This window comes from Bos mutus, chromosome 16 (genome assembly GCF_027580195.1).
Source record: "Bos mutus isolate GX-2022 chromosome 16, NWIPB_WYAK_1.1, whole genome shotgun sequence".
NCBI classification, from domain to species: Eukaryota; Metazoa; Chordata; class Mammalia; order Artiodactyla; family Bovidae; genus Bos; species Bos mutus.
The window spans coordinates 76,515,846-76,539,791 of record NC_091632.1 but is presented as its reverse complement, the minus strand read 5'-3'; the positions used below and the strand labels follow the sequence as shown (position 1 = coordinate 76,539,791).

General features: G+C 40.0%; 1 protein-coding gene across 1 annotated transcript; it reads left to right on the top strand.

Annotated features, from left to right (window-relative positions):
* The first annotated feature begins 3,759 nt into the window (after positions 1-3,759).
* LOC138991211 (histone H4-like) lies at positions 3,760-4,110 on the top strand. Its single transcript, XM_070384508.1, has one exon. The coding sequence runs from the start codon at positions 3,799-3,801 to the stop codon at positions 4,108-4,110; it is 312 nt and encodes a 103-aa protein (XP_070240609.1). The 5' UTR covers positions 3,760-3,798.
* Positions 4,111-23,946: the final 19,836 nt, after the last annotated feature.

Here is a 23,946-nt window from a genome sequence, read left to right as displayed (position 1 = left end):
AACTCCAGGAGATAGTGAAAGACAGGGTAGCCTGGTGTGCTGCTGTCCATGGGTTCACAAACAGTCAGACACAACTTAACAACTGAGCACTGTGATCAAAGATACATTGTATTTATTATTTTCATAACTTTTAAGAATTAAAAAGTTATGTAGCATTTTCTATACTCACAATGCTGTGTACCTATCAACACCATCTACATCTAAATCATTTTCATCAGATCCAATATAACCTCTGTACATATTAAGTCATAATCCACCTTTCCTCTAGTCTCGTGGCTTTGTTAATTTCTATTCCCAGTTTCTGTGTGTTTGCCTGTTCTACATACATTAAACCAGTGAAATCATACAATATTTGTCCCTCTGTGCCTGCCTACTTTCACTAGACATTTTTTTCAATAATACAATAATTGTTGTATTCTTTGAATAATAATTTTTGTATTATTTCGTGCATCCATGTTGTAGTATATTTCAATCCTTAATTCATCTTTATGGCTGAATAGTATCCCATTATGAGTGTGTGTGTGTGTATATATATATATATATATTTATATATGTATGTATTTTATCCATTCATTCATCACATTATGGTCTTTGGGTTGTTTCTATCATGTGAGTACTAATAATACACTGTGAACATTAGTGTATGGATTTCTGTATGCTACCATAATGGTGATAATAATATTGTGAATATTTAAAATATCATTGAGTGTAACAATAAAAACTGTGAATCTAAGGTGAACTATGGATTTTTAATTGCTAAAAATATATTATCTCATTAACTGTAATAAACCTTCCACACATATGTTATCTCTGAGTAACATATGATAGCTGAAACTGAAGTGATAAGATATAGGAATTTTCTGTACTACTTTTACAAATTTTATGTCAATGTAACCCTGTTCTAAATAAAGTCTAATAATTTAAAGAAATCTTGAAACATGGCTTCAGGGAGGAACATATCACAGCTAATGTTAAAAAGTTAGCTAATGTCCAAACTATAGCTAGAGACCATCTTCACTCTTAAACATGAACCAAATGTTGAATTTAAAATGCATCTTTCTGGAGGAGGAGCTAAGATGGCGGAGGAGTAGGATGGGGAGAACACTTTCTCCCCTACAAATTCATCAAAAGAACATTTAAACGCTGAGTAAATTCCACAAAACAACTTCTGAAAGCCTGCAGAGGACATCAGGCACCCAGAAAAGCAACCCAAGTCTTCGAAAGGAGAGAGAAGAAATACAGCTCCACTCACCAGAACACCGACACAAGCTTCCCTAACCAAGAAACCTTGACAAGCCACCTGTACAAACCCACACAGAGCGAGGAAACACCACAATAAAGTGAACTCCACAAACTGCCAGAATACAGAAAGGACACCCCAAACTCAGCAATTTAAACAAGATGAAGAGACAGAGGAATACCCAGCAGACAAAGGAACAGGATAAAATCCCACCAAACCAAACAAAAGAGGAAGAGATAGGGAATCTACCTGATAAAGAATTCCGAATAATGATAGTGAAATTGATCCAAAATCTTGAAATCAAAATGGAATCACAGATAAATAGCTTGGAGACAAAGATTGAGAAGACGCAAGAAAGGTTTAACAAGGACCTAGAAGAAATAAAAGAGAGTCAATATAAAATGAGTAATGAAATAAATGAAATTAAAAACACTCTGGAGGCAACAAATAGTAGAATAACAGAGGCAGAAGATAGGATTAGTGAATTAGAAGATAGAATGGTAGAAATAAATGAATCAGAGAAGATAAAAGAAAAACGAATTAAAAGAAATGAGGACAATCTCAGAGACCTCCAGGACAATATTAAACACTACAACATTCGAATCATAGGGGTCCCAGAAGAAGAAGACAAAAAGAAAGACCATGAGAAAATACTTGCGGAGATAATAGTTGAAAACTTCCCTGAAATGGGGAAGGAAATAATCACCCAAGTCCAAGAAACCCAGAGAGTCCCAAACAGGATAAACCCAAGGCAAAACACCCCAAGACACATATTAATCAAATTAACAAAGATCAAACACAAAGAACAAATATTAAAAGCAGCAAGGGAAAAACAACAAATAACACACAAGGGAATTCCCATAAGGATAACAGCTGATTTTTCAATAGAAACTCTTCAAGCCAGGAGGGAATGGCAAGACATACTTAAAGCGATGAAAGAAAATAACCTACAGCCCAGATTATTGTACCCAGCAAGGATCTCATTCAAATATGAAGGAGAAATCAAAAGCTTCTCAGACAAGCAAAAGTTGAGAGAATTCAGCACCACCAAACCAGCTCTCCAACAAATACTAAAGGATATTCTCTAGACAGGAAACACAAAAACAGTGTATAAACTCGAACCCAAAACAATAAAGTAAATGGCAACGGGATCATACTTTGGCAACGGGATCATACTTATCAGTAATTACCTTAAATGTAAATGGGTTGAATGCCCCAACCAAAAGACAAAGACTGGCTGAATGGATACAAAAACAAGACCCCTACATATGTTGTCTACAAGAGACCCACCTCAAAACAGGGGACACGTACAGACTGAAAGTGAAGGGCTGGAAAAAGATTTTCCACACAAATAGGGGCCAAAAGAAAGCAGGCATAGCAATACTTATATCAGATAAAATAGACTTTAAAACAAAGGCTGTGAAAAGAGACAAAGATGGTCACTACCTAATGATCAAAGGATCAATCCAAGAAGAAGATATAACAATTATAAATATATATGCACCCAACATGGGAGCGCCGCAATATGTAAGACAAATGCTAACAAGTATGAAAGGAGAAATTAACAATAACACAATAATAGTGGGAGACTTTAATACCCCACTCACACCTATGGATAGATCAACTAAACAGAAAATTAACAAGGAAACACAAACGTTAAACGATACAATAGACCAGTTAGACCTAATTGATATCTATAGGACATTTCATCCCAAAACAATGAATTTCACCTTTTTCTCAAGCGTGCATGGAACCTTCTCCAGGATAGATCACATCCTGGGCCATAAATCTAGCCTTGGTAAATTCAAAAAAATAGAAATCATTCCAAGCATCTTTTCTGACCACAATGCAGTAAGATTAGATCTCAATTACAGAAGAAAAACTATTAAAAATTCCAACATATGGAGGATGAACAACACCCTGCTGAATAACCAACAAATCACAGAAGACATCAAAAAAGAAATCAAAATTTGCATAGAAACGAATGAAAATGAAAACACAACAACTCAAAACCTGTGGGACACAGTAAAAGCAGTCCTAAGGGGAAAGTTCATAGCAATACAGGCATACCTAAAGAAACAAGAAAAAAGTCAAATAAATAACCTAACTCTACACCTAAAGCAACTAGAAAAGGAAGAAATGAAGAACCCCAGGGTTAGTAGAAGGAAAGAAATCTTAAAAATTAGGGCAGAAATAAATGCAAAAGAAACAAAAGAGACCATAGCAAAAATCAACAAAGCCAAAAGCTGGTTCTTTGAAAGGATAAATAAAATTGACAAACCATTAGCCAGACACATCAAGAAACAAAGGGAGAAAAATCAAATCAGTAAAATTAGAAATGAAAATGGAGAGATCACAACAGACAACACAGAAATACAAAGGATCATAAGAGACTACTATCAACAATTATATGCCAATAAAATGGACAACGTGGAAGAAATTGACAAATTCTTAGAAAAGTACAACTTTCCAAAACTGGACCAGGAAGAAATAGAAAATTGTAACAGACCCATCACAAGCACGGAAATTGAAACTGTAATCAGATTGCGACAGCAACCATGTCTGGTCGTGGGAAGGGTGGCAAAGGCCTCGGCAAGGGGGGTGCTAAGCGCCATCGCAAAGTCTTGCGGGACAACATTCAGGGTATTACTAAGCCAGCTATCCGGCGTCTGGCTCGTCGTGGAGGCGTCAAACGTATCTCTGGTCTTATCTACGAAGAGACTCGTGGGGTGCTGAAAGTGTTTCTGGAAAATGTGATCCAGGACGCAGTCACCTATACGGAGCACGCTAAGCGCAAGACTGTTACTGCCATGGATGTGGTCTATGCACTCAAACGTCAGGGCCGTACCCTTTATGGTTTTGGTGGTTGAGCAAAGCATCTAGCTTGAAACGTTTAGAAAAACTAAAGGCCCTTTTCAGGGCCGCAGAAAAAAAAAAGAAACTGTAATCAGAAATCTTCCAGCAAACAAAAGCCCAGGTCCAGATGGCTTCACAGCTGAATTCTACCAAAAATTTAGAGAAGAGCTAACACCTATCCTGCTCAAACTCTTCCAGAAAATTGCAGAGGAAGGTAAACTTCCAAACTCATTCTATGAGGCCACCATCACCCTAATACCAAAACCTGACAAAGATCCCACAAAAAAAGAAAACTACAGGCCAATATCACTGATGAACATAGATGCAAAAATCCTTAACAAAATTCTAGCAATCAGAATCCAACAATACATTAAAAAGATCATACACCATGACCAAGTGGGCTTTATCCCAGGCATGCAAGGATTCTTCAATATCTGCAAATCAATCAATGCTATACACCACATTAACAAATTGAAAAACAAAAACCATATGATTATCTCAATAGATGCAGAGAAAGCCTTTGACAAAATTCAACATCCATTTATGATAAGAACTCTCCAGAAAGCAGGAATAGAAGGAACATACCTCAACATAATAAAAGCTATATATGACAAACCCACAGCAAACATTATCCTCAATGGTGAAAAATTGAAAGCATTTCCTCTAAAGTCAGGAACAAGACAAGGGTGCCCACTTTCACCATTACTATTCAACATAGTTTTGGAAGTTTTGGCCACAGCAATCAGAGCAGAAAAAGAAATAAAAGGAATCCAAATTGGAAAAGAAGAAGTAAAACTCTCACTGTTTGCAGATGACATGATCCTTTACATAGAAAACCCTAAAGACTCCACCAGAAAATTACTAGAACTAATCAATGATTATAGTAAAGTTGCAGGATACAAAATCAACACACAGAAATCCCCTGCATTCCTATACAGTAATAATGAGAAAACTGAAAGAGAAATTAAGGAAACAATTCCATTCACCATTGCAACGGAAAGAATAAAATACTTAGGAATTTATCTACCTAAAGAAACTAAAGACCTATATATAGAAAACTATAAAACACTGGTGAAAGAAATCAAAGAGGACACTAATAGATGGAGAAATATACCATGTTCATGGATTGGAAGAATCAATATAGTGAAAATGAGTATACTACCCAAAGCAATTTATAGATTCAATGCAATCCCTATCAAGCTACCAACGGTATTCTTCACAGAGCTAGAACAAATAATTTCACAATTTGTGTGGAAATACAAAAAACCTCAAATAGCCAAAGCGATCTTGAGAAAGAAGAATGGAACTGGAGGAATCAACCTACCTGACTTCAGACTCTATTACAAAGCCACAGTTATCAAGACAGTATGGTACTGGCACAAAGAGAGAAATATTGATCAATGGAACAAAATAGAAAGCCCAGAGATAAATCCACGCACATATGGACACCTTATCTTTGACAAAGGAGGCAAGAATATACAATGGATTAAAGACAATCTCTTTAACAAGTGGTGCTGGGAAAACTGGTCAGCCACTTGTAAAAGAATGAAACTAGAACACTTTCTAACACCTTACACAAAAATAAACTCAAAATGGATTAAAGATCTAAACGTAAGACCAGAAACTATAAAACTCCTAGAGGAGAACATAGGCAAAACACTCTCTGACATACATCACAGCAGGATCCTCTATGACCCACCTCCCAGAATATTGGAAACAAAAGCAAAAATAAACAAATGGGACCTAATTAAACTTAAAAGCTTCTGCACAACTAAGGAAACTATTAGCAAGGTGAAAAGGCAGCCTTCAGAATGGGAGAAAATAATAGCAAATGAAACAACGGACAAACAACTAATCTCAAAAATATACAAGCAACTCCTACAGCTCAACTCCAGAAAAATAAATGACCCAATCAAAAAATGGGCCAAAGAACTAAATAGACATTTCTCCAAAGAAGACATACAAATGGCTAACAAGCACATGAAAAGATGCTCAACATCACTCATTATCCGAGAAATGCAAATCAAAACCACTATGAGATACCATTTCACGCCAGTCAGAATGGCTGCGATCCAAAAGTCTACAAGCAATAAATGCTGGAGAGGGTGTGGAGAAAAGGGAACTCTCTTACACTGTTGGTGGGAATGCAAACTAGTACAGCCACTATGGAGAACAGTGTGGAGATTCCTTAAAAAACTGGAAATAGAACTGCCTTATGATCCAGCAATCCCACTGCTGGGCATACACACTGAGGAAACCAGAAGGGAAAGAGACACGTGTACCCCAATGTTCATCACGGCACTGTTTATAATAGCCAGGACATGGAAGCAACCTAGATGCCCATCAGCAGATGAATGGATAAGAAAGCCATGGTACATATACACAATGGAGTATTACTCAGCCATTAAAAAGAATACATTTGAATCAGTTCTAATGAGATGGATAAAACTGGAACCTATTATACAGAGTGAAGTAAGCCAGAAAGAAAAACACCAATACAGTATACTAATACATATATATGGAATTTAGAAAGATGGTAACAATAACCCTGTGTATGAGACAGCAAAAGAGACACCGATGTATAGATCAGTCTTATGGACTCTGTGGGAGAGGGAGAGGGTGGGGAGATTTGGGAGAATAGCATTGAAACATGTATAATATCATGTATGAAACGAGTCGCCAGTCCAGGTTCGATGCACGGTACTGGATGCTTGGGGCTGGTGCACTGGGACGACCCAGAGGAGGGTATGGGGAGGAGGGAGGAGGAGGGTTCAGGATGGGGAACGCGGGTATACCTTTTATGGATTCATTTCGATATTTGGCAAAACTAATATAATATTGTAAAGTTTAAAAATAAAATAAAATTAAAAAAAAATAAAATAAAATAAAAATAAAATTCATCTTTCTTTCCATAGTTAAAACAGTACCAACTGATGTAGTAAGTTGCCATTTGAACATGTAAAATAAAAGAAGAACATTGCTAAATATTTCACAGTTTTTCCCTTAAATATGAGGAACTGCACATACTACAATAATTATTCATGAGTGAACTTAATGAGAAAATTTCCAGGGTACCTTCAACTGCGTCAGTTATAACGTGCACCATATTTCGTGTCCAACAACGAACCCTCTTCACCCAGCTGGAGATTGATGCTCTTGAACTGCTGAGTGATGTTTTTTCTGGACTTCTGGGTGAAGCATCCTGGGAAATGCATTACAATGAAGAGAGCTGTTGACATCTTGCTGGCACAAGACCACAGGGAAACTAATAATAATTGATCCACAATTCAATCCCTTCCCTCACCAGATGCCTAGCAGGACCTCCTGGACCAAGGTGGAGTTAGGAAATTATGTAGTTTTATGTACCCTGAAAATATCCAACAGACTGAATGTGCAGGCAAATATCTCTATTTAACTGAGACTTAGAAGCTCAGCAGAGCATAGTGACCATGCCTGATGGGCTGAATTCAAACCCCACTTAGGAGAAGCAGATATTTGGGAAACACATATAGAACCCTCTTTGCTTCAGTTCCCTGTACTGAGTTGGAGCAATGTTAATATGGCCTATTTTTAGTATTATGAGGCCAAGAATGATTAAGTGCAGTTAAAATATTAGAAAAATAAAGGAGAGACTTCCCTGGTAGTCCAGTGTTAAGAATATGCCTTGCAATGCACAAATGGGGATTTGATTTCTGGTTAGGGAACCAAGATCCCACACATGGCTTGCAGCAACTAAGCCCACATGTTGCAGCTACTGAGCCCAAGTGCCACAACTAGAGAGTCAGTGCACTGCAACGAAAGATCTGCATGATGCAAAAAAAATCTCATGTGCCACAACTAAGACCCAATGCAGCCAAATAAATAAATAGGTAGACAAATAAATAAATAGAAAAGTAAAGCCTTGTTGCTTCATAACCGTTCTATAAGTGTTCAGTCTTCAATGATGGCAACAATAAGGTGGACCTTTAGTAGTGGTTGAAAGCACAGAGGGCATTTGGATGGCTCCAAGTAAGTGGGGACAGAACCGTACTCCAGCTTTTTCACAGAAACAAGGCTTTACAGCTCATGGAGAGTATCTATGATTACCTCCTCTGACACCCAGCCCAGTTGGGGAGGAAGGGGGAACAAAGTGGGGGCTGTAACCCATATGTTACATTGGAGGGTGTTTTTTTTTTTTTTTTAAGGGTAAAGGGAAATAAGCCTCTATGTCACCCTAAGTCAGCTTCAATAATTGCCATAGTGAGCAGTCTTTTTTTTTTTTTGGGATGAAATGTCCTATAGCTATCAATTAGGTCTAACTGGTCTATTGTATCGTTTAAAGTTTGTGTTTCCTTGTTAATTTTCTGTTTAGTTGATCTATCCATAGGTGTGAGTGGGGTATTAAAGTCTCCCACTATTATTGTGTTATTGTTAATTTCTCCTTTCATACTTGTTAGCATTTGTCTTACATACTGCAGTGCTCCCATGTTGGGTGCATATATATTTATAATTGTTGTATCTTCTTCTTGGATTGATCCTTTGATCATTATGTAGTGACCTTCTTTGTCTCTTTTCACAGCCTTTGTTTTAAAGTCTAATTTATCTGATACGAGTATTGTGACTCCTGCTTTCTTTTGGTCCCTATTTGCATGGAAAATCTTTTTCCAGCCCTTCACTTTCAGTCTGTATGTGTCCCCTGTTTTGAGGTGGGTCTCTTGTAGACAACATATGTAGGGGTCTTGTTTTTGTATCCATTCAGCCAGTCTTTGTCTTTTGGTTGGGGCATTCAACCCATTTACGTTTAAGGTAATTACTGATAAGTATGATCCCGTTGCCATTTACTTTATTGTTTTGGGTTCGAGTTTATACAGTGTTTTTGTGTTTCCTGTCTAGAGAATATCCTTTAGTATTTGTTGGAGAGCTGGTTTGGTGGTGCAGAATTCTCTCATCTTTTGCTTGTCTGAAAAGCTTTTGATTTCTCCTTCATACTTGAATGAGATCCTTGCTGGGTACAATAATCTGGGCTGTAGGTTATTTTCTTTCATCATTTTAAGTATGTCTTGCCATTCCCTCCTGGCTTGAAGAGTTTCTATTGAAAGATCAGCTGTTATCCTTATGGGAATTCCCTTGTGTGTTATTTGTTGTTTTTCCCTTGCTGCTTTTAATATTTGTTCTTTGTGTTTGATCTTTGTTAATTTGATTAATATGTGTCTTGGGGTGTTTCTCCTGGGTTTATCCTGTTTGGGACTCTCTGGGTTTCTTGGACTTGGGTGATTATTTCCTTCCCATTTTAGGAAGTTTTCCACTATTATCTCCGCAAGTATTTTCTCATGGTCTTTCTTTTTGTCTTCTTCTTCTGGAACCCCTATGATTCAATGTTGTAGCGTTTAATATTGTCCTGGAGGTCTCTGAGATTGTCCTCATTTCTTTTAATTTGTTTTTCTTTTATCTTCTCTGATTCATTTATTTCTACCATTCTATCTTCTAATTCACTAATCCTATCTTCTGCCTCTGTTATTCTACTATTTGTTGCCTCCAGAGTGTTTTTAATTTCATTTATTGCATTATTCATTATATATTGACTCTTTTTATTTCTTCTAGGTCCTTGTTAAACCTTTCTTGCATCTTCTCAATCCTTGTCTCCAGGCTATTTATCTGTGATTCCATTTTAATTTCAAGATTTTGGATCAATTTCACTATCATTATTTGGAATTCTTTATCAGGTAGATTCCCTATCTCTTCCTCTTTTGTTTGGTTTGGTGGGCATTTATCCTGTTCCTTTATCTGCTGGGTATTCCTCTGTCTCTTCATCTTGTTTAAATTGCTGAGTTTGGGAGTCCTTTCTGTATTCTGGCAGTTTGTGGAGTTCTCTTTATTGTGGCATTTCCTCACTGTGTGTGGGTTTGTACAGGTGACTTGTCAAGGTTTCCTGGTTAGGGAAGCTTGTGTCGGTGTTCTGGTGGGTGGAGCTGTATTTCTTCTCTTTGTTCAGTCGCGCTGTGGGGAGGGAGGGAGGGATGCTGCAAACAAATGACACTGGCGTGCGCTCGCAGTGCCTCAGCCACACTGGGTCTGCCCCCGCTCACGGCGCGTGTAGCCTCCCTGCCCACACTGCTCGGGCTCTAGGTTGTTCCGCCGGGAGCAATCCCGAGGCTGGCCCTGGGTTGCATGCACCTCCCAGGTCCAAGCCACTCAGGTTCAGGCACTCAGGTAGTCCTCAGAGGCGCAGACTCAGTTGGGCCTGCGTTTTGTGCTCTTCCCAGGTCCGAGCAGCTCAGGTGATGAGGTGTTTGGCGAGCGCCAATGCTGCGACTTATCGCCTCCCCGCCACTCGGTTATCTGGGTGTAAAACCGGCGCACCTTCTCAGGCAGATGTTGACCGTCCAGACCCCCAATAAGTTTTAGTTAGCAAAGAAGCCAGTTTTATAGATAATGTCTCTCTGGGGCTGCGATTGCCCCCTTCCGGCTCTGGCTGCCTGTCACCGGAGGGGGAAGGTCTGCAGCCGGCTATCTCTGTTTAGTCCTTTGTTCCGTGCGCAGGCTGGCGGTGTCTTAGGTTAGGCTGGCTTTTCGCAGTCTGGTTTGTTAGCCCAAATTATTTCGCTCAGATAGTGCTCAGGGTATTCAGGCCAGATTCTTACTCTCAGTGATGCAGCCCGCGCCGCGCCTCCCTGCCCAGCCCCCGCTTGTTAATGGCGGATGCAGGCGTCTGCGCTGCTTCTCCGCTGGTGGAGTTACCGTAGGGCTCGCAATCTGCGAGTTTTAATTGTTTATTTTTTCTCCCTGTTATGTTGCCCTCTGTGCTTCCAAAGCTCGGCACGGATTCGGCAGTGAGAAGGTTTCCTGGTGTTTGGAAACCTCTCTCTTTTTAAGACTCCCTTCCTGGGACGGAACTCCGTCCCTCCCTCTTTTGTCTCTTTTATTGTCTTTAATATTTTTTCCTACCTCCTTTCGAAAAGTTGGGTTGCTTTTCTGGGTGCCTGATGTCCTCTGCCGGCATTCAGAAGTTGTTTTGTGGAATTTACTCGACGTTTAAATGCTCTTTTGATGAATTTGTGGGGGAGAAAGTGTTTTCCCCGTCCTACTCCTCCGCCATCTTGGCGCCTCCAGGGAGGGTGTTGAAATTTAGAGAGATCAAGAGTCACACAATGATGAATGCCCCATCTCTCAAATTCCCCTGCACCTAGTTTTCTGTGGATGAGAGCTGATGCCCTGGAGAAGATGCCTGAGCCTGAAACAGAGCTCAAATCCTCCTTCCACCTTTTGTCTCTATATTTCAATCCCTGATCCAAAATTCAAGCTTCTTCTGAGCAAAGCCCCTCAGAAAGACCACAGGATTCCAACTCTGTCTATCCTCCACAGACTCTTCACATGGTCAACTGTGTCACAACAGCCTTTTTAATGCCCTGGTCACCTTGCTGAGTGGCCGGTGGTCTGTTTGGCTGTCAATTTGTCTCAAAGCCCAGGACTTTATAAACCAAAGGCCACATGATGGCTCTACCAAGAATTAGCTTCCCTTCCACTGACCACCAGGACTTTATAAACCAAAGGCCACATAATGGCTCTACCAAGAATTAGCTTCCCTTCCACTGACCAAGTCTGGATGAGGAGTTAAGGTGCACCAACTGGGGAAGCAGCCATTTGTGCTGGGCTTTGTTGGCTTAATTAAGTCTGTGACACTCGAAGTCTCACAGTTGATCTGAGCACTGATTTGAGCAGCCTGGACCAAGAGCTAGCTAAGAATGGGCAGAGCTCAAGTGTTTCCTCACTAAAATTCTGACTCTATTAACTCCTTGTCATACTCTAGACCCTATAGTGGAAGACAACAGAGCCCCATATTCTTTTTGAAAGTCATCTCCGTACTCACAGCCTGGAGACCTCACCCCAAGATTCTCCTTGAGAATCAGCAGACAGACCCTCCTTCCCTCAGTGGCCACATGTTCATTCTACTAACCCAACAGCACTGCCCCATCTCATCAAACTCCCCAGCAACAACTTCACAGTGATACTGCCTAAATCCACCCAAGGAAATCCCACCAGTAAAACCTAGTTTCTTTCTTTTTTAAAAGTCTTTGGATTTAGACAACATAAACAACTCATAAAATCTCATGATATTATTATATAAATGGAAAAAGAAATACCAAAATACTAATATTTATATAACCCAAAAGAAACCCAAAGAGAAAAAACAATCTTGAGGGCAAAGATCAATGGGGCCTTAAGGCTTCCTGATTTCAAAACACATAAGAATGCCACAACAGTCAAAACAGTGTTCTCCCAGCAACAAAACAGGAAGGGAGACCAATGAACCATAAGAAGGGAGTCACGAATAAGTAGACACATGTGTGGCCAAATGATCTTTGCCAAGGTCCTAAAATTACCAAGAGAAGAAAGGATAGGCTCCTCAACAATCAACAGAAAGACGGCCTATAAAATGAGAGGAAGTATCTGCAAACTTTGAACAAGGGACCAAATCCAGAATATATAAGAAGGTATTACAACTCAACTTCAAAACAACAGCAGGCAAATAACTGAGTTTAAAAAATGTGTAAAAAGCTTCAATAACATTTCTTCAGAGAAATGATCAATATACATAAGAAAAGTGTGTAACATCACTAAGGATCAGTGAAATGGAAATCAAGTCAAAAAGAGAATCACTTTCCAGGATATGTATTATAAAAGGAAAATAACAGATGTTAGCAAGGATGTGGAGAAGTGGAACTTTTGTGCCCTTTTGGTCAGAATGGAAAATGATGTAGCCATTATGGAACAGTTTGGAAGTCCCTCAAAAAATTAAAATACTTACCATAAGATCCAGCAATCATTTATTTGAATTTATGTACAAAGGAGATAAAGCAAGAAGGTCCAGGAGATACCTACAATCTTATATCCATTGCCACATTGTACACAAAAACCAGTATAGAGGAACTGCCCAGTGTCCACAGGCAGATAAATCATTAAAGAAAATATGGTGTATACATACACTGGAATGCGATTCAGTCTTTAATAATGAAGCCAATCTTGTCACTTGAAATAATTAATGAAGCGGGAGGATATTGGTAAGACTGAAATTAGCCAGTCACAGGAAGACAAATACTGCTGAGGTAACCAAAGGAAAACTCAGAGAAGCAGAAAGTAGAATGGTGATACCAAGAGCTGGAAGGAGGTTGACACGGAGGGTCTGTTCAATGGTTATACAATTTTAATACAAAGACGGAAAAGTTCTAGAGCTGTACTGAATAACATGGTACATTGAGTTAACAGGACTGACTAGACACTTCAAAGTTTAAGAGGCAAAGCTGGCCTGAACTTCCTCCATCTATGTCTGGAGGCTCCTCCTTTGTCAGATTGCTCTAGAACTGGGTGCAGCATGTGGGTACCACTTGGGGCTCCCTGCAGAAGGAAGGAGCCTCCCCAGTACTGGGGGCTGAGGGTGACGGGGGAGGATTCATTAGGAGGCTCTAGTAAGAAAGAGTTTGAATGAGGGAAGTGTCAGAGTGATGAATCATGACCAATCAAAACATTATAAGACCTACTAAGAGATGAGATTTACTATTAAATCAAGGTGTGATTGACACAATAAGGGGGATTCTGAAACAGTTTTGCTCATTAACACTCCTACAAGGCTTCCTTTGTGGCTCAGTGGTTAAGAATCTACCTGCCACTGCAAGAGATAAAGGCTGGATCCCTGGTCTGGAAGGAGTCCACATGACCCAGAGCATATAAGCTGGTGTACCACAACAACTGAGCCTGTGCTCTAGAGCCCAAAAGCTGTAACTACTGAGCCCACATCCCAAAAGCACTGAAGCCCAGAACCCTAGAACCCTTGCTCTGCAACAAAAGAAGCCACAAAAGTGAGAAGCCTACACACCACAACTAGAGTTGCCTTGGCTTTCCACAAGTAGAGAAAAGTCTGTGCAATAATGAAGACCGAGCACAGCCAATTAAAAAAAAAAATAATACAAATTAAAAAGAATCCTGTAAACATTTCACTGGGTAGTGATGGGATTTGTCTTCCAGGTTAAAAGATTTCACTTGATATAAAATCAAGCATACAGTGAACGTGTATACTTTGTTTAATTCTTATATAGTTACTCATTCATAGTGCAGTGGTGTGAATTTCGGGTAGGAAGTTGACACCAGTAACAGTGATGTTTAGGGTAACATAAACTGAGGAAAACACAACACACAAAAAATCACACACACAGAAAGAATCACTCTGTTCTTCACACATAGAGACATACCTAGTTCCATGGACACAAACCTGCACTGCTGCTGCTGACACTATTAACCATAATACAGCCTTCTAGTGGGACTACAGGAATCCTCCACATTATTCTATTTATAAGCCTCTTTCTACCACCAGGGCCCCTGTACTCATTCCCAGAAGGAATTTAGAGTCAATTTGACCTCTACACTAAACCAGTGAGAAAGCCCCAACTTTCTCATCTAAGTTTTTTCTCTCCTAGTGAATGATTCTAGAAAACATACCACTTTCACATCCTGAAAGGGCCACCTGCAAGCACAGAAGACACTCTGAGTATAATATCACATTGATGCACAATCTTTGGGTCATTTGATGAGAGTAGAAAACCTGATGAGCAGTGGTGGAGTCCAGGGAACCCAGCAAGATCAGCGCACACATACTCAGGATGAAAGGCAAGACCTGTGCCTGGAGGGTGGAACTCCCAAGTCCATTTGGGTTGCAAACTGCAAAATTCTTTTCTAGAGAAAAGGTTGCTACAGGAGACAGAATGCTGTACCCTACAGGGTGTAATGGATGGTAACAATTTTAATATCCTGTGGACTGAGGCATCGTGAGTCCGTAATAAGACTCTCACTCTACAATATCTCAACCAAGGGAATTGTCTCTATCTGGAATAAATACCCTCAAAGACTCATAACTTAATTCCACCGAAAGAGAAATGAAACAATATTTCTATCTCAGATCAGAAGAAGAAAACAAACAAACAAACAAACAAAACAGCTTGCCTCGGAGATACATGGAGTCTCTTCTGTCATGTCACAAGCTGAGTTGACTGGCAGGTCCTCAGTGGAGTCTAGAGGGACACAGAGTAGCTGTTAGAACACTGGTGAGGCTGCTCAGGAATCATATAGGGGTTTTCACTTTGTATGGATATGGAGTGGTGTGTATGGATGTGGGAGGTTAAGAAGCATGGGCTGAACCTGTGTTCATCCATGTTCATCCAAAGATCCTCTTTGGAGGAGGAAGGAAAGCAGATAGAGGAGGAAGGAAATGAGAACAGAGCTTTGAACCTAATCAAAAGGAAATATTCAATCTAAAAAAAAAGAAAACTCTAAAATGAATGCTACTGTTCAGTGAAAGAGATCCATGACTCCTTCTGCTTATTTTGAGCTCCTGCTAAATTGCCACAGTTTCTTGATTTTTCCCAGATCACTCTTCCTCCAGGATCCACAGTTGCTGCAACTACATCATGTTTTCTGTGGGACTTTGTACTTGGTTAAAAGTGAACTCTTAGAGGACGGAATTCAAGCCTGGGCAATGTATGCTATTGTATTAATTCACTAATCACTTATCTTAAAGAAAAAAAAAAAAAACAAGATTTGATAATACTTAATTCCTACCATTTAAATATAGCCACTATCAATATATTTTTGTATAAATATTTGTTTTCTATACAGACTGTGCATGTCCACTGAGTCAGTTGTTGTCCATACTCACAAGGGCCATACGTTTATTTGAACAGCTGATTAGAGAAAGCACAGAGTAAGCATTAACCATCTCTAAACCAGCCAGGTAGGAGATTTTCAGCAAGAGTCATGATCATGGTCACCAGGCTAACAATCAAGTTTTACTTCGAGTTCTTAGTTGGCCACTCTCTCTGGGGTGTGTGCCGCAGGATTTCATCAAGTGAAAGGCTTATGGTAATGCTACCCAATACAATAACACATGTTCCTGATTCTTATCTGTTTGTGTCCTAGTTTAAGCTCTGACACCTGCACTGACGGATGTGACCTGTATTGTCTATATGAAGCTACACAACCCTCTGTGAACTGACAGAAGGATGAGGGTCCAGAGGTAACTTTCACACTAATGACTGTGCCGAATTTGGCCATTAATCCTCCCAGTAGCTGCCCTGGGTTCTGTGACCACAGAGGCCACCTTATAATGAAGGGCAGGGTCTGGAACTCTGGAGCTACTAATACTTGCAGGTATGGACATGGAGCAGGGACCCTTGCTCCATGACTGAGGATCACTCGTCTCACTGATATGGGCAGGTCAGGGGTCCAGAGCATTCATACTCAGACACAGCCCTGTGTTTTCAGTTTGTCTTTTCCACTTAAGAGATCAAAAGCTGAGAACATAGATCTCTGTACCATCTCCAGCCAACTAAAGGGAACATGAACCAAACCTGGGGAAGAGCTGTTGAAGGCATAAGAGGGAATGCACAGAGGGTGTGCAGTGGTGATAAGATTGTTTGCAAAGAAAATTGACAGGTTTATTGTCTAATAGTAAATATCTCCTGAGAAAATATACAGACAGGCAGATACACAATCACACTATGTGAATTCAACCCATCCCCAACCTCCAAACACCTTCCTTCATACAATCCCACACCATCTAAATGATGTAGTTGCTTCTGGAGACAGTAGAACGGGGCCGACACTTTTTCCTGGGATATCAATCTCTTGCTCTGTATCCCCAGACCTCACCAGCTGTAGGAACCCAAATTCAGGGCTCCTTTCTAACTAGAGTAAGCAAAGAGCCCCACCTTCATCATTTTGAATGTATCTGAGCAGAGGGATGTAGATATTTGTATATGAAGCAATCTCTTTGGCTCTTCCACGCACCTATGATGAGAGAGAAGCAAACAGTGTAAGGCTGTCAGCGTCTTTTGTTCTCTGCATTTAGTCTTATGTGATCTGATTTTTGTCCTCAGAAAACTAAAACTCCTTAAGTCAATGGCTCCAAAAGAAGACAGAGAGGACCCCCCTGTTGAAAAGGCTGGCCTATTTCACATAAGATCTCTCAGTTTCACTTTGACCAACAATTACAAAATTCTTTTTCAAGGAGGAAAAATTTCTGCTGAAGAAAGTACCTACTGTTATACAGTAGTAACTGATGCTGTCTTTTTTAAATGTCCTTTTGAATCAGGTCTATGTCGATAATAGATTTACCCTCAATATTCCCCCAACCAAGTAAATTTTACATATCAGTGATAATGTACATTGTCAGACTACTATAATTGTATTCGATTGAATAAAAAAGAAAGAAGTGACACAACGGCCTTATCCCAGATAAAAAGAGGTGACCATACCTTCAGGGTACTCAGTTCCTGTTCGTCATTCCAGCCCCAGGGGCGTTGCTCCACCAGATCCTCCTGGGGAACTAGTGAGACACAGAGTAGCTGTCAGGACACTGGTGAGGCTGCTCACTGATCCCTCAGTGTTCTTTTTTTTTTGATGGGGACACAGGGTGGACTGCATGCATGTGGGAGGTTAGTACTATGGACCAACCTGTGGTTGAATCATTCTCTTTGCTGCATAAAGGAGAGTAAAGGACAGGAGCAGGACAGAAATGAAATAGAATTTTTGCATTTTAACTAATGATAACCTAACCAATGGGGAAAAAAGAAACACTAAAATACATGCCAGCTTTCAAAGACAGAGACCCATGATCCTTCTGTCTGTATAGAGCTTCTGGTAAATCACCCTTGTCTTCTGTATTTCTTCCCAGATCACTGCCTCCCCAGGATCCACAGTTACAGCTACTGTACTTACCAAGTCTTCTTTGAGACTTTGTTCTTGATTAAAAGCAAACTCTATTAGAGGATTGAATTCAGTCTAACTAACTAATTCAGTCTAACTAATAGCTATTTGAAATAGCTATTATCAATCAGGTGATATTTTTTTCCCAGTCTTCATTTTCCAAACAATGTTTGAATGTCCACTGAGTCAGTGGCTCTCTACAATCACAGAAATGATACATTTAGTGGGACAGTTCCTTATGGAGAGGAAGCATAGAGTGAATGCTAACTGTCTCTGACCCAACTGTGCAGGAGATTTACAAGAGTCATGGTCACTAGGCTAACTCTCAAGTTCCACTGTGAGATTTATTTGAAACCTTCCCTTGAGTGTGTCAGAGGATGAGATGGTTGAATGGCATCACCAACTCGATGGACATGAATTTGAGCAAGCTCCCAGAGTTGGTGATGGACAGGGAAGCCTGGTGTGCTGCAGCCCACGGGGTCATGAAGAGTCGGGCGCAACTGAGCAACTGAACTGAACTGACTAACTTGAGTGTGTACTACAGGGTTTAATAGATGTAAGGCTTATGGTAATGTCACCCAGTACAACGAAATATCTCCCTAATCATTATCTGCTTTTGTCCTTGTTTAAGCAATAACAGTAGCACCAACACATATAACCTATAGTGTCTACACAAAGCCACACAACTCTCTGGATCTGTGAGTTGACCAGGAGTATGTGAGTCCCAAGGTGCCTTTCATACTAACGACTGTGCCAATGTTGGCTGTTAATGCACCTTTGGCTGCCCTGGGTTCCTTGACCACTGAGCCCACCTTATAATGACGGGCAGGATTTGGGCCCTTGGACCTGCTAGTACCTCCATGCATGGACATAGATGCAGGGACCCCCTTGCTCCATTAATGAGGATCCCATGGCTGAGTGATAAGCACAGGAATCATACAATATTTGTCTTTCTATGCCTACCTTATTTCACTAACTATAATATACTTTTGCATTATTTGGTCCATCCATTTGTAGCATATTTCAATCCTTAATTCATTTTTATGGCTGAATAGTATATATACCATTATGAGTATATATCATATTTCATTTATCCATTCATCACATGATAGTCCTTGGGTTGTTTCTATCATTTGAGTACTAATAATACACGTGAAATGAGAGTACATATTTCTGTATGGCACCATAATGGTGATAAATATTGTGCATATTTAAAATATCATTGAATATAACAAAACAAAGTGTGAAACTTAGGTGAACTGTGGACTTTTAATTACTAAAAATATATTATCTCACTAATTATAATAAATGTACCACTCATATGTTATCTGTGAGTAACATATAATAGCTGAAACTGGAGTGATAGGATATAAGAATTTTCTGCACTGTCTGTACAACATTATGTCAATGTAATCCTGTTCTAAATAAAGTCTAATAATTTAAAGAAATCTTGTAACATGGTTTCAGGGAGGAACATATCACAGCTAATGTTAAAAAGTTAGCTAATGTCCAAACCATAGCTAGAGACCATCTTTACTCTTAAACATGAACCAGATGTTGAATTTAAAATGCATCTTTCTTTCCATGGTTAAACAGTACCAACTGATGTAGTAAGTTGCCATTTGAACACATAAAAGAAGAACATTGCTTAATATTTCACAGTTTTTTTCCTTAAATATGAGGAACTGCACATACTACAATAATTATTCACGAGTGAACTTAATAAGAAAATTTCCAGAGTACCTTCAACTGGGTCAGTTATAGGGTGCATCTTATTTTGTGACCAACCACGAACCCTCTTCTCCCAGCTAGAGATTGATGTTCCTGACTCCTCATGGACGTTTCTTCTGGCCTTTTGGGCAAAGTATTCTGGGAAATGCATAACAGAGACAGCTTTTGACTTCTTGCTGGCACAAGACCGCAGGGAAACTAATAATCATTGATCCACAGTTCAGTCCTTGGTCCCCTTCCTCACCAGATGCCTAGCAGGGCCTCCTGAATCCAAAGTGGACTTAAGAAGATCTGCAATTTGATGTGCACTGAAAACATCCAACAGGCTGGCTGTGTGTGTGAATATCTCTATTTAACTGAGACCTAGAAGCTCAGCAGAGCTTAGTGACCATGCCTGATGGACTGGATTCAGATCCCATTTAGGAGACGCAGGTACTTGGGAAAGACATTTGGATCTCTCTTTGCCTCAGTTTTCTGTACTGAGTTGGAGAAATGTTAATATGGCCTATTTTTAGAATTATGAGGCCAAGATTGATTATATACAGTTAAAATATTAGAAAAATAAAGGAGGAACTTCCATGGCAGTCCAGTGGTTAAGAATATGCCTTGCAATGTACAAATTAAGCCCATGTGTTACAGCTACTGAGGCCAAGCACCACAACTAGAGCATCAGTGCACTGCAACGAAAGATCTGCATGATGCAAAAAAAATCCCATGTGCCACAACTAAGACCCAATGCAGCCAAATAAATAAATAGATAGATAGACAAATAAATAAATAGAAAAGTAAAGCACTGTTGCTTCATAACCGTTCTATAAGTGTTCAGTCTTCAATGATGGCAACAATAAGGTGGACCTTTAGTAGTGGTTGAAAGCACAGAGGGCATTTGGATGGCTCCAAGTAAGTGGGGACAGAACCGTACTCCAGCTTTTTCACAGAAACAAGGCTTTACAGCTCATGGAAAGTATCTATGATTACCTCCTCTGACACCCAGCCCAGTTGGGGAGGAAGGGGGAACAAAGTGGGGGCTGTAACCCATATGTTACATTGGAGGGTGTTGAAATTTAGAGAGATCAAGTGACTTTCCAAGAGTCACACAATGATGAATGCCCCCATCTCTCAAATTCTCCTGCACCTAGTTTTCTGTAGATGAGAGCTGATGCCCTGGAGAAGATGCCTGAGCCTGAAACAGAGCTCAAATCCTCCTTCCACCTTTTGTCTCTATATTTCAATCCCTGATCCAAAATTCAAGCTTCTTCTGAGTAAAACCCCTCAGGAAGACCACAGGATTCCAACTCTGTCCATCCTCCACAGACTCTTCACATGGTCAGCTGTGTCACAACAACCTTTTTAATGCCCTGGTCACCTTGCTGAGTGGCCAGTGGTCTGTTTGGCTGTCAATTTGTCTCAGAGCAAGGACCTTCTAAACCAAAGGTCACATGGTGGCTCTACCAAGAAATCACTTCCCTTTGAGAGGGAAATGGCAACCCACTCCAGTGTTCTTGCCTGGAGAATACTGGGGACCGGGGAGCCTGGTGGGCTGCCATCTATGGGGTCACACAGAGTTGGACATGACTGAAACGACTCAGCAGCAGCAGCAGCAGCAATCACTTACCAAGTCTGGATGAGGAGTTAATGTGCATTAACTGGGGAGGTGGCCATCTGTGGTGGGCTTTGGTGGCTTAATTAAGTCTGTGATTCTCAAAGTCTCATGGCTGATGTGAGCACTGATTTGAGCAGCCTGGACCAAGTGCTAGCTAAGAATGGGCAGGAGTTTGAGTCTTTCCTCACTAAAATTCTGACCCTATCAACTCCTCATCATGCTCTAGACCCTATAGTGGAAGACAACAGAGCCCCATATTCTTTTTGAAAATCATCTCCATACTTACAGCCTGGAGACCTCACCCCAAGATTCTCCTTGAGAATCAACAGACAGACCCTCCTTCCCTCAATGGCCAAAAGTTCATTCTACTAACCCAACAGCACTGCCCTGTCTTATCAAACTCCCTGGCAACAACCTAACAGTGATCCTGCCCACATCCACCCATGGAAATCCCACCAGTAAATCCCAGTTTCTTTCCTTTTTAAAAGTCTCTTGGTTTACACTTCTAATACTTATAGATTTGGGAAGCTACATTTAGAAGAGTTGAGCTGTAATTCCCTTTTCCTGTACTGTCCATTGTTGGGGAGACCTCATGGTTCTCCTGCTTCAGGTCTTTCCATCTGTTCTCTGGTAGAGTGTGTACAAAACTGGCACTAGGATATTGTACATTTTTCTAAATTTATAAAGGTATTTAACGCAGCCAGCTGGCAGAAGAATCAAAAAATATAAATTAAGGAATCTAACAAAACTATAAAATACATTTATAATGCTGCAGGTAAACTAGAGTGATGGAAATGAAAAAGATGAGGAAAAAACCTCAGTAAAAATTAACCAGCCTATTTGAAGAAACAGCCTCCAGAGGATCAGTAGGAACCTACCTCCAGAGCAGCAGTTCAGATTGCCCATTTTCAAACTCTCAAGGTTGAAGGTGAATCCTTCTCACTTGCCAGCGTATGTGAACCTCTCAGCTCACAAATTGGCACTGGGTACAGAATGCAGAATGTGTATTACCACATTACCGTGGCAATGATACATCGCAGAACTTTCAGAATGAACTGGACTCTGCACAGGATAAGTCCAACTGCTACCATCCAGAAAGTGTGTTTCCATGGGCAAATTGGGCTTTTCAGAGTAAACATTTTATTTCAGAAACTGAATCCCAGGCTCACAGATTCCTCTCTGCTTAAGAAAATCATTTATATGAGAGAAAACTCCCTGCTCCCCAAATATAGTTGTTTGTGAACATCTCAGGGTGATGAGGGACAAGGCTAACATGTTGAGAATAAAATGAATGCTATTCCTAATATATATATATCATCTCTTGTCATTTCTAGTATTTCTAAGTCACCAGACATATATAGATCAAATAATTTAAAATATGTTCCAGTTGAAATATAAAGCAGCATCAATCGAAATTCAATTGCAAATTGTCATATTCTCTCTCTAATCATATACTTATCAAATTATACAAATCCTTCTTTCATTCTCTACATTTATTACTTCCTTTTCTCTTTATGCACCTAAATATACAGACTTACTTATTTCTCAATATCTGCCAATGTATTTAACAAATTATCTTATTGTGTGTTAATCCTGCCTACTCATTGCACAAGTAACAAAAACAAAACACTGTGTTTTCACCTGTAGATTAGGTGAAAGTTTAGTGATTGCTTTTCTAAATGAATAATTTTAAACAACCTGAAACTCCAGGATTAGATGTATGTTCTGGGTCATAATTCAATACCTAATCACACACCCCATCCTCATGCTCATGAACACTGGCTATAGGATAAGTGACCAGTCACCTAAAACACAGAAGTGAAAACTTTAGGAGAAAGATGAAAAGTTGCCCTATTAAAACAAAGTAGAAACCCTTACCTTGGAAGGGTACCTTACTGTGTGTGTGTGTGTGTGCCTGTGTGTTCAGTTGTGTCTGACTCTTTGTAACCCCATGGACTGTGGTCTTCCAGGCTCCTCTGTCCATGGGATTTTCAAGGCAAGAATACTGGAGTGGGTTGCCATTTTCTTTCCATGAGATCTTCCCAACCCAGATGGAACTCTTGTCTCCTGTATCTCCTGCATTGGCAGGCAGATTCTTTACCACTGAGCCATCTGGGAAGCCCGGGTGGAGTACAAATCCTTATCATTGCTGAAAAATAAAAAAAAGTGTGAGTCACTCAATCATGTCCAACTCTTTACATCTCCATGGACTATAGCCAGCTAGTCTCTTCTGTCCATGGAATTCTCCAGGCAAGAATACTGGAGTGTGTAGCTATTCCTTTCTCCAGGGGATCTTCCCAACCTAGGGATTGAACCTGTGTCTCCAGCACTGCAAGCAGATTCTTTACTGTGTGAGCCACCAGGGAAGCCCTTCATTGCTGATTCACCTCACCTCCAAGTATCTGAACTAACAATTTAAGTGGGTCCTTGATGAAGTAAAACAATAACTGAGCTATGACCAAGAGTGGAAAATAATAGGTAATTTACAGTATTCTAAATGAATAACTTTAGTGCTTCCCAGCTTGATGGAAAATGTGCATGCCTGTGTATAAATAAGGAAATTGAGGAATAAAATAAAAAGAGAATTAGTGAATGTATTCCTTTTTTAAACAGGATTTTCTTTTTTTTAATGCATTGAATTTGTTACAATATTGCTTCACTTTTTCTTTATGTTTTCGGACTTTTGGCTTCCAGGTATAGGGAATCTTAGCTCCCGACTAGGGATTGAACACAAAACCACCCCCATCCCCTACTTTGGGAGGCAAAATCCTAACCACTAGACAAC

Excerpts from the sequence above, each read along its gene's own strand:
- LOC138991211 (XM_070384508.1), top strand. The coding sequence starts at position 3,799 with ATGTCTGGTCGTGGGAAGGGTGGCAAAGGCCTCGGCAAGGGGGGTGCT.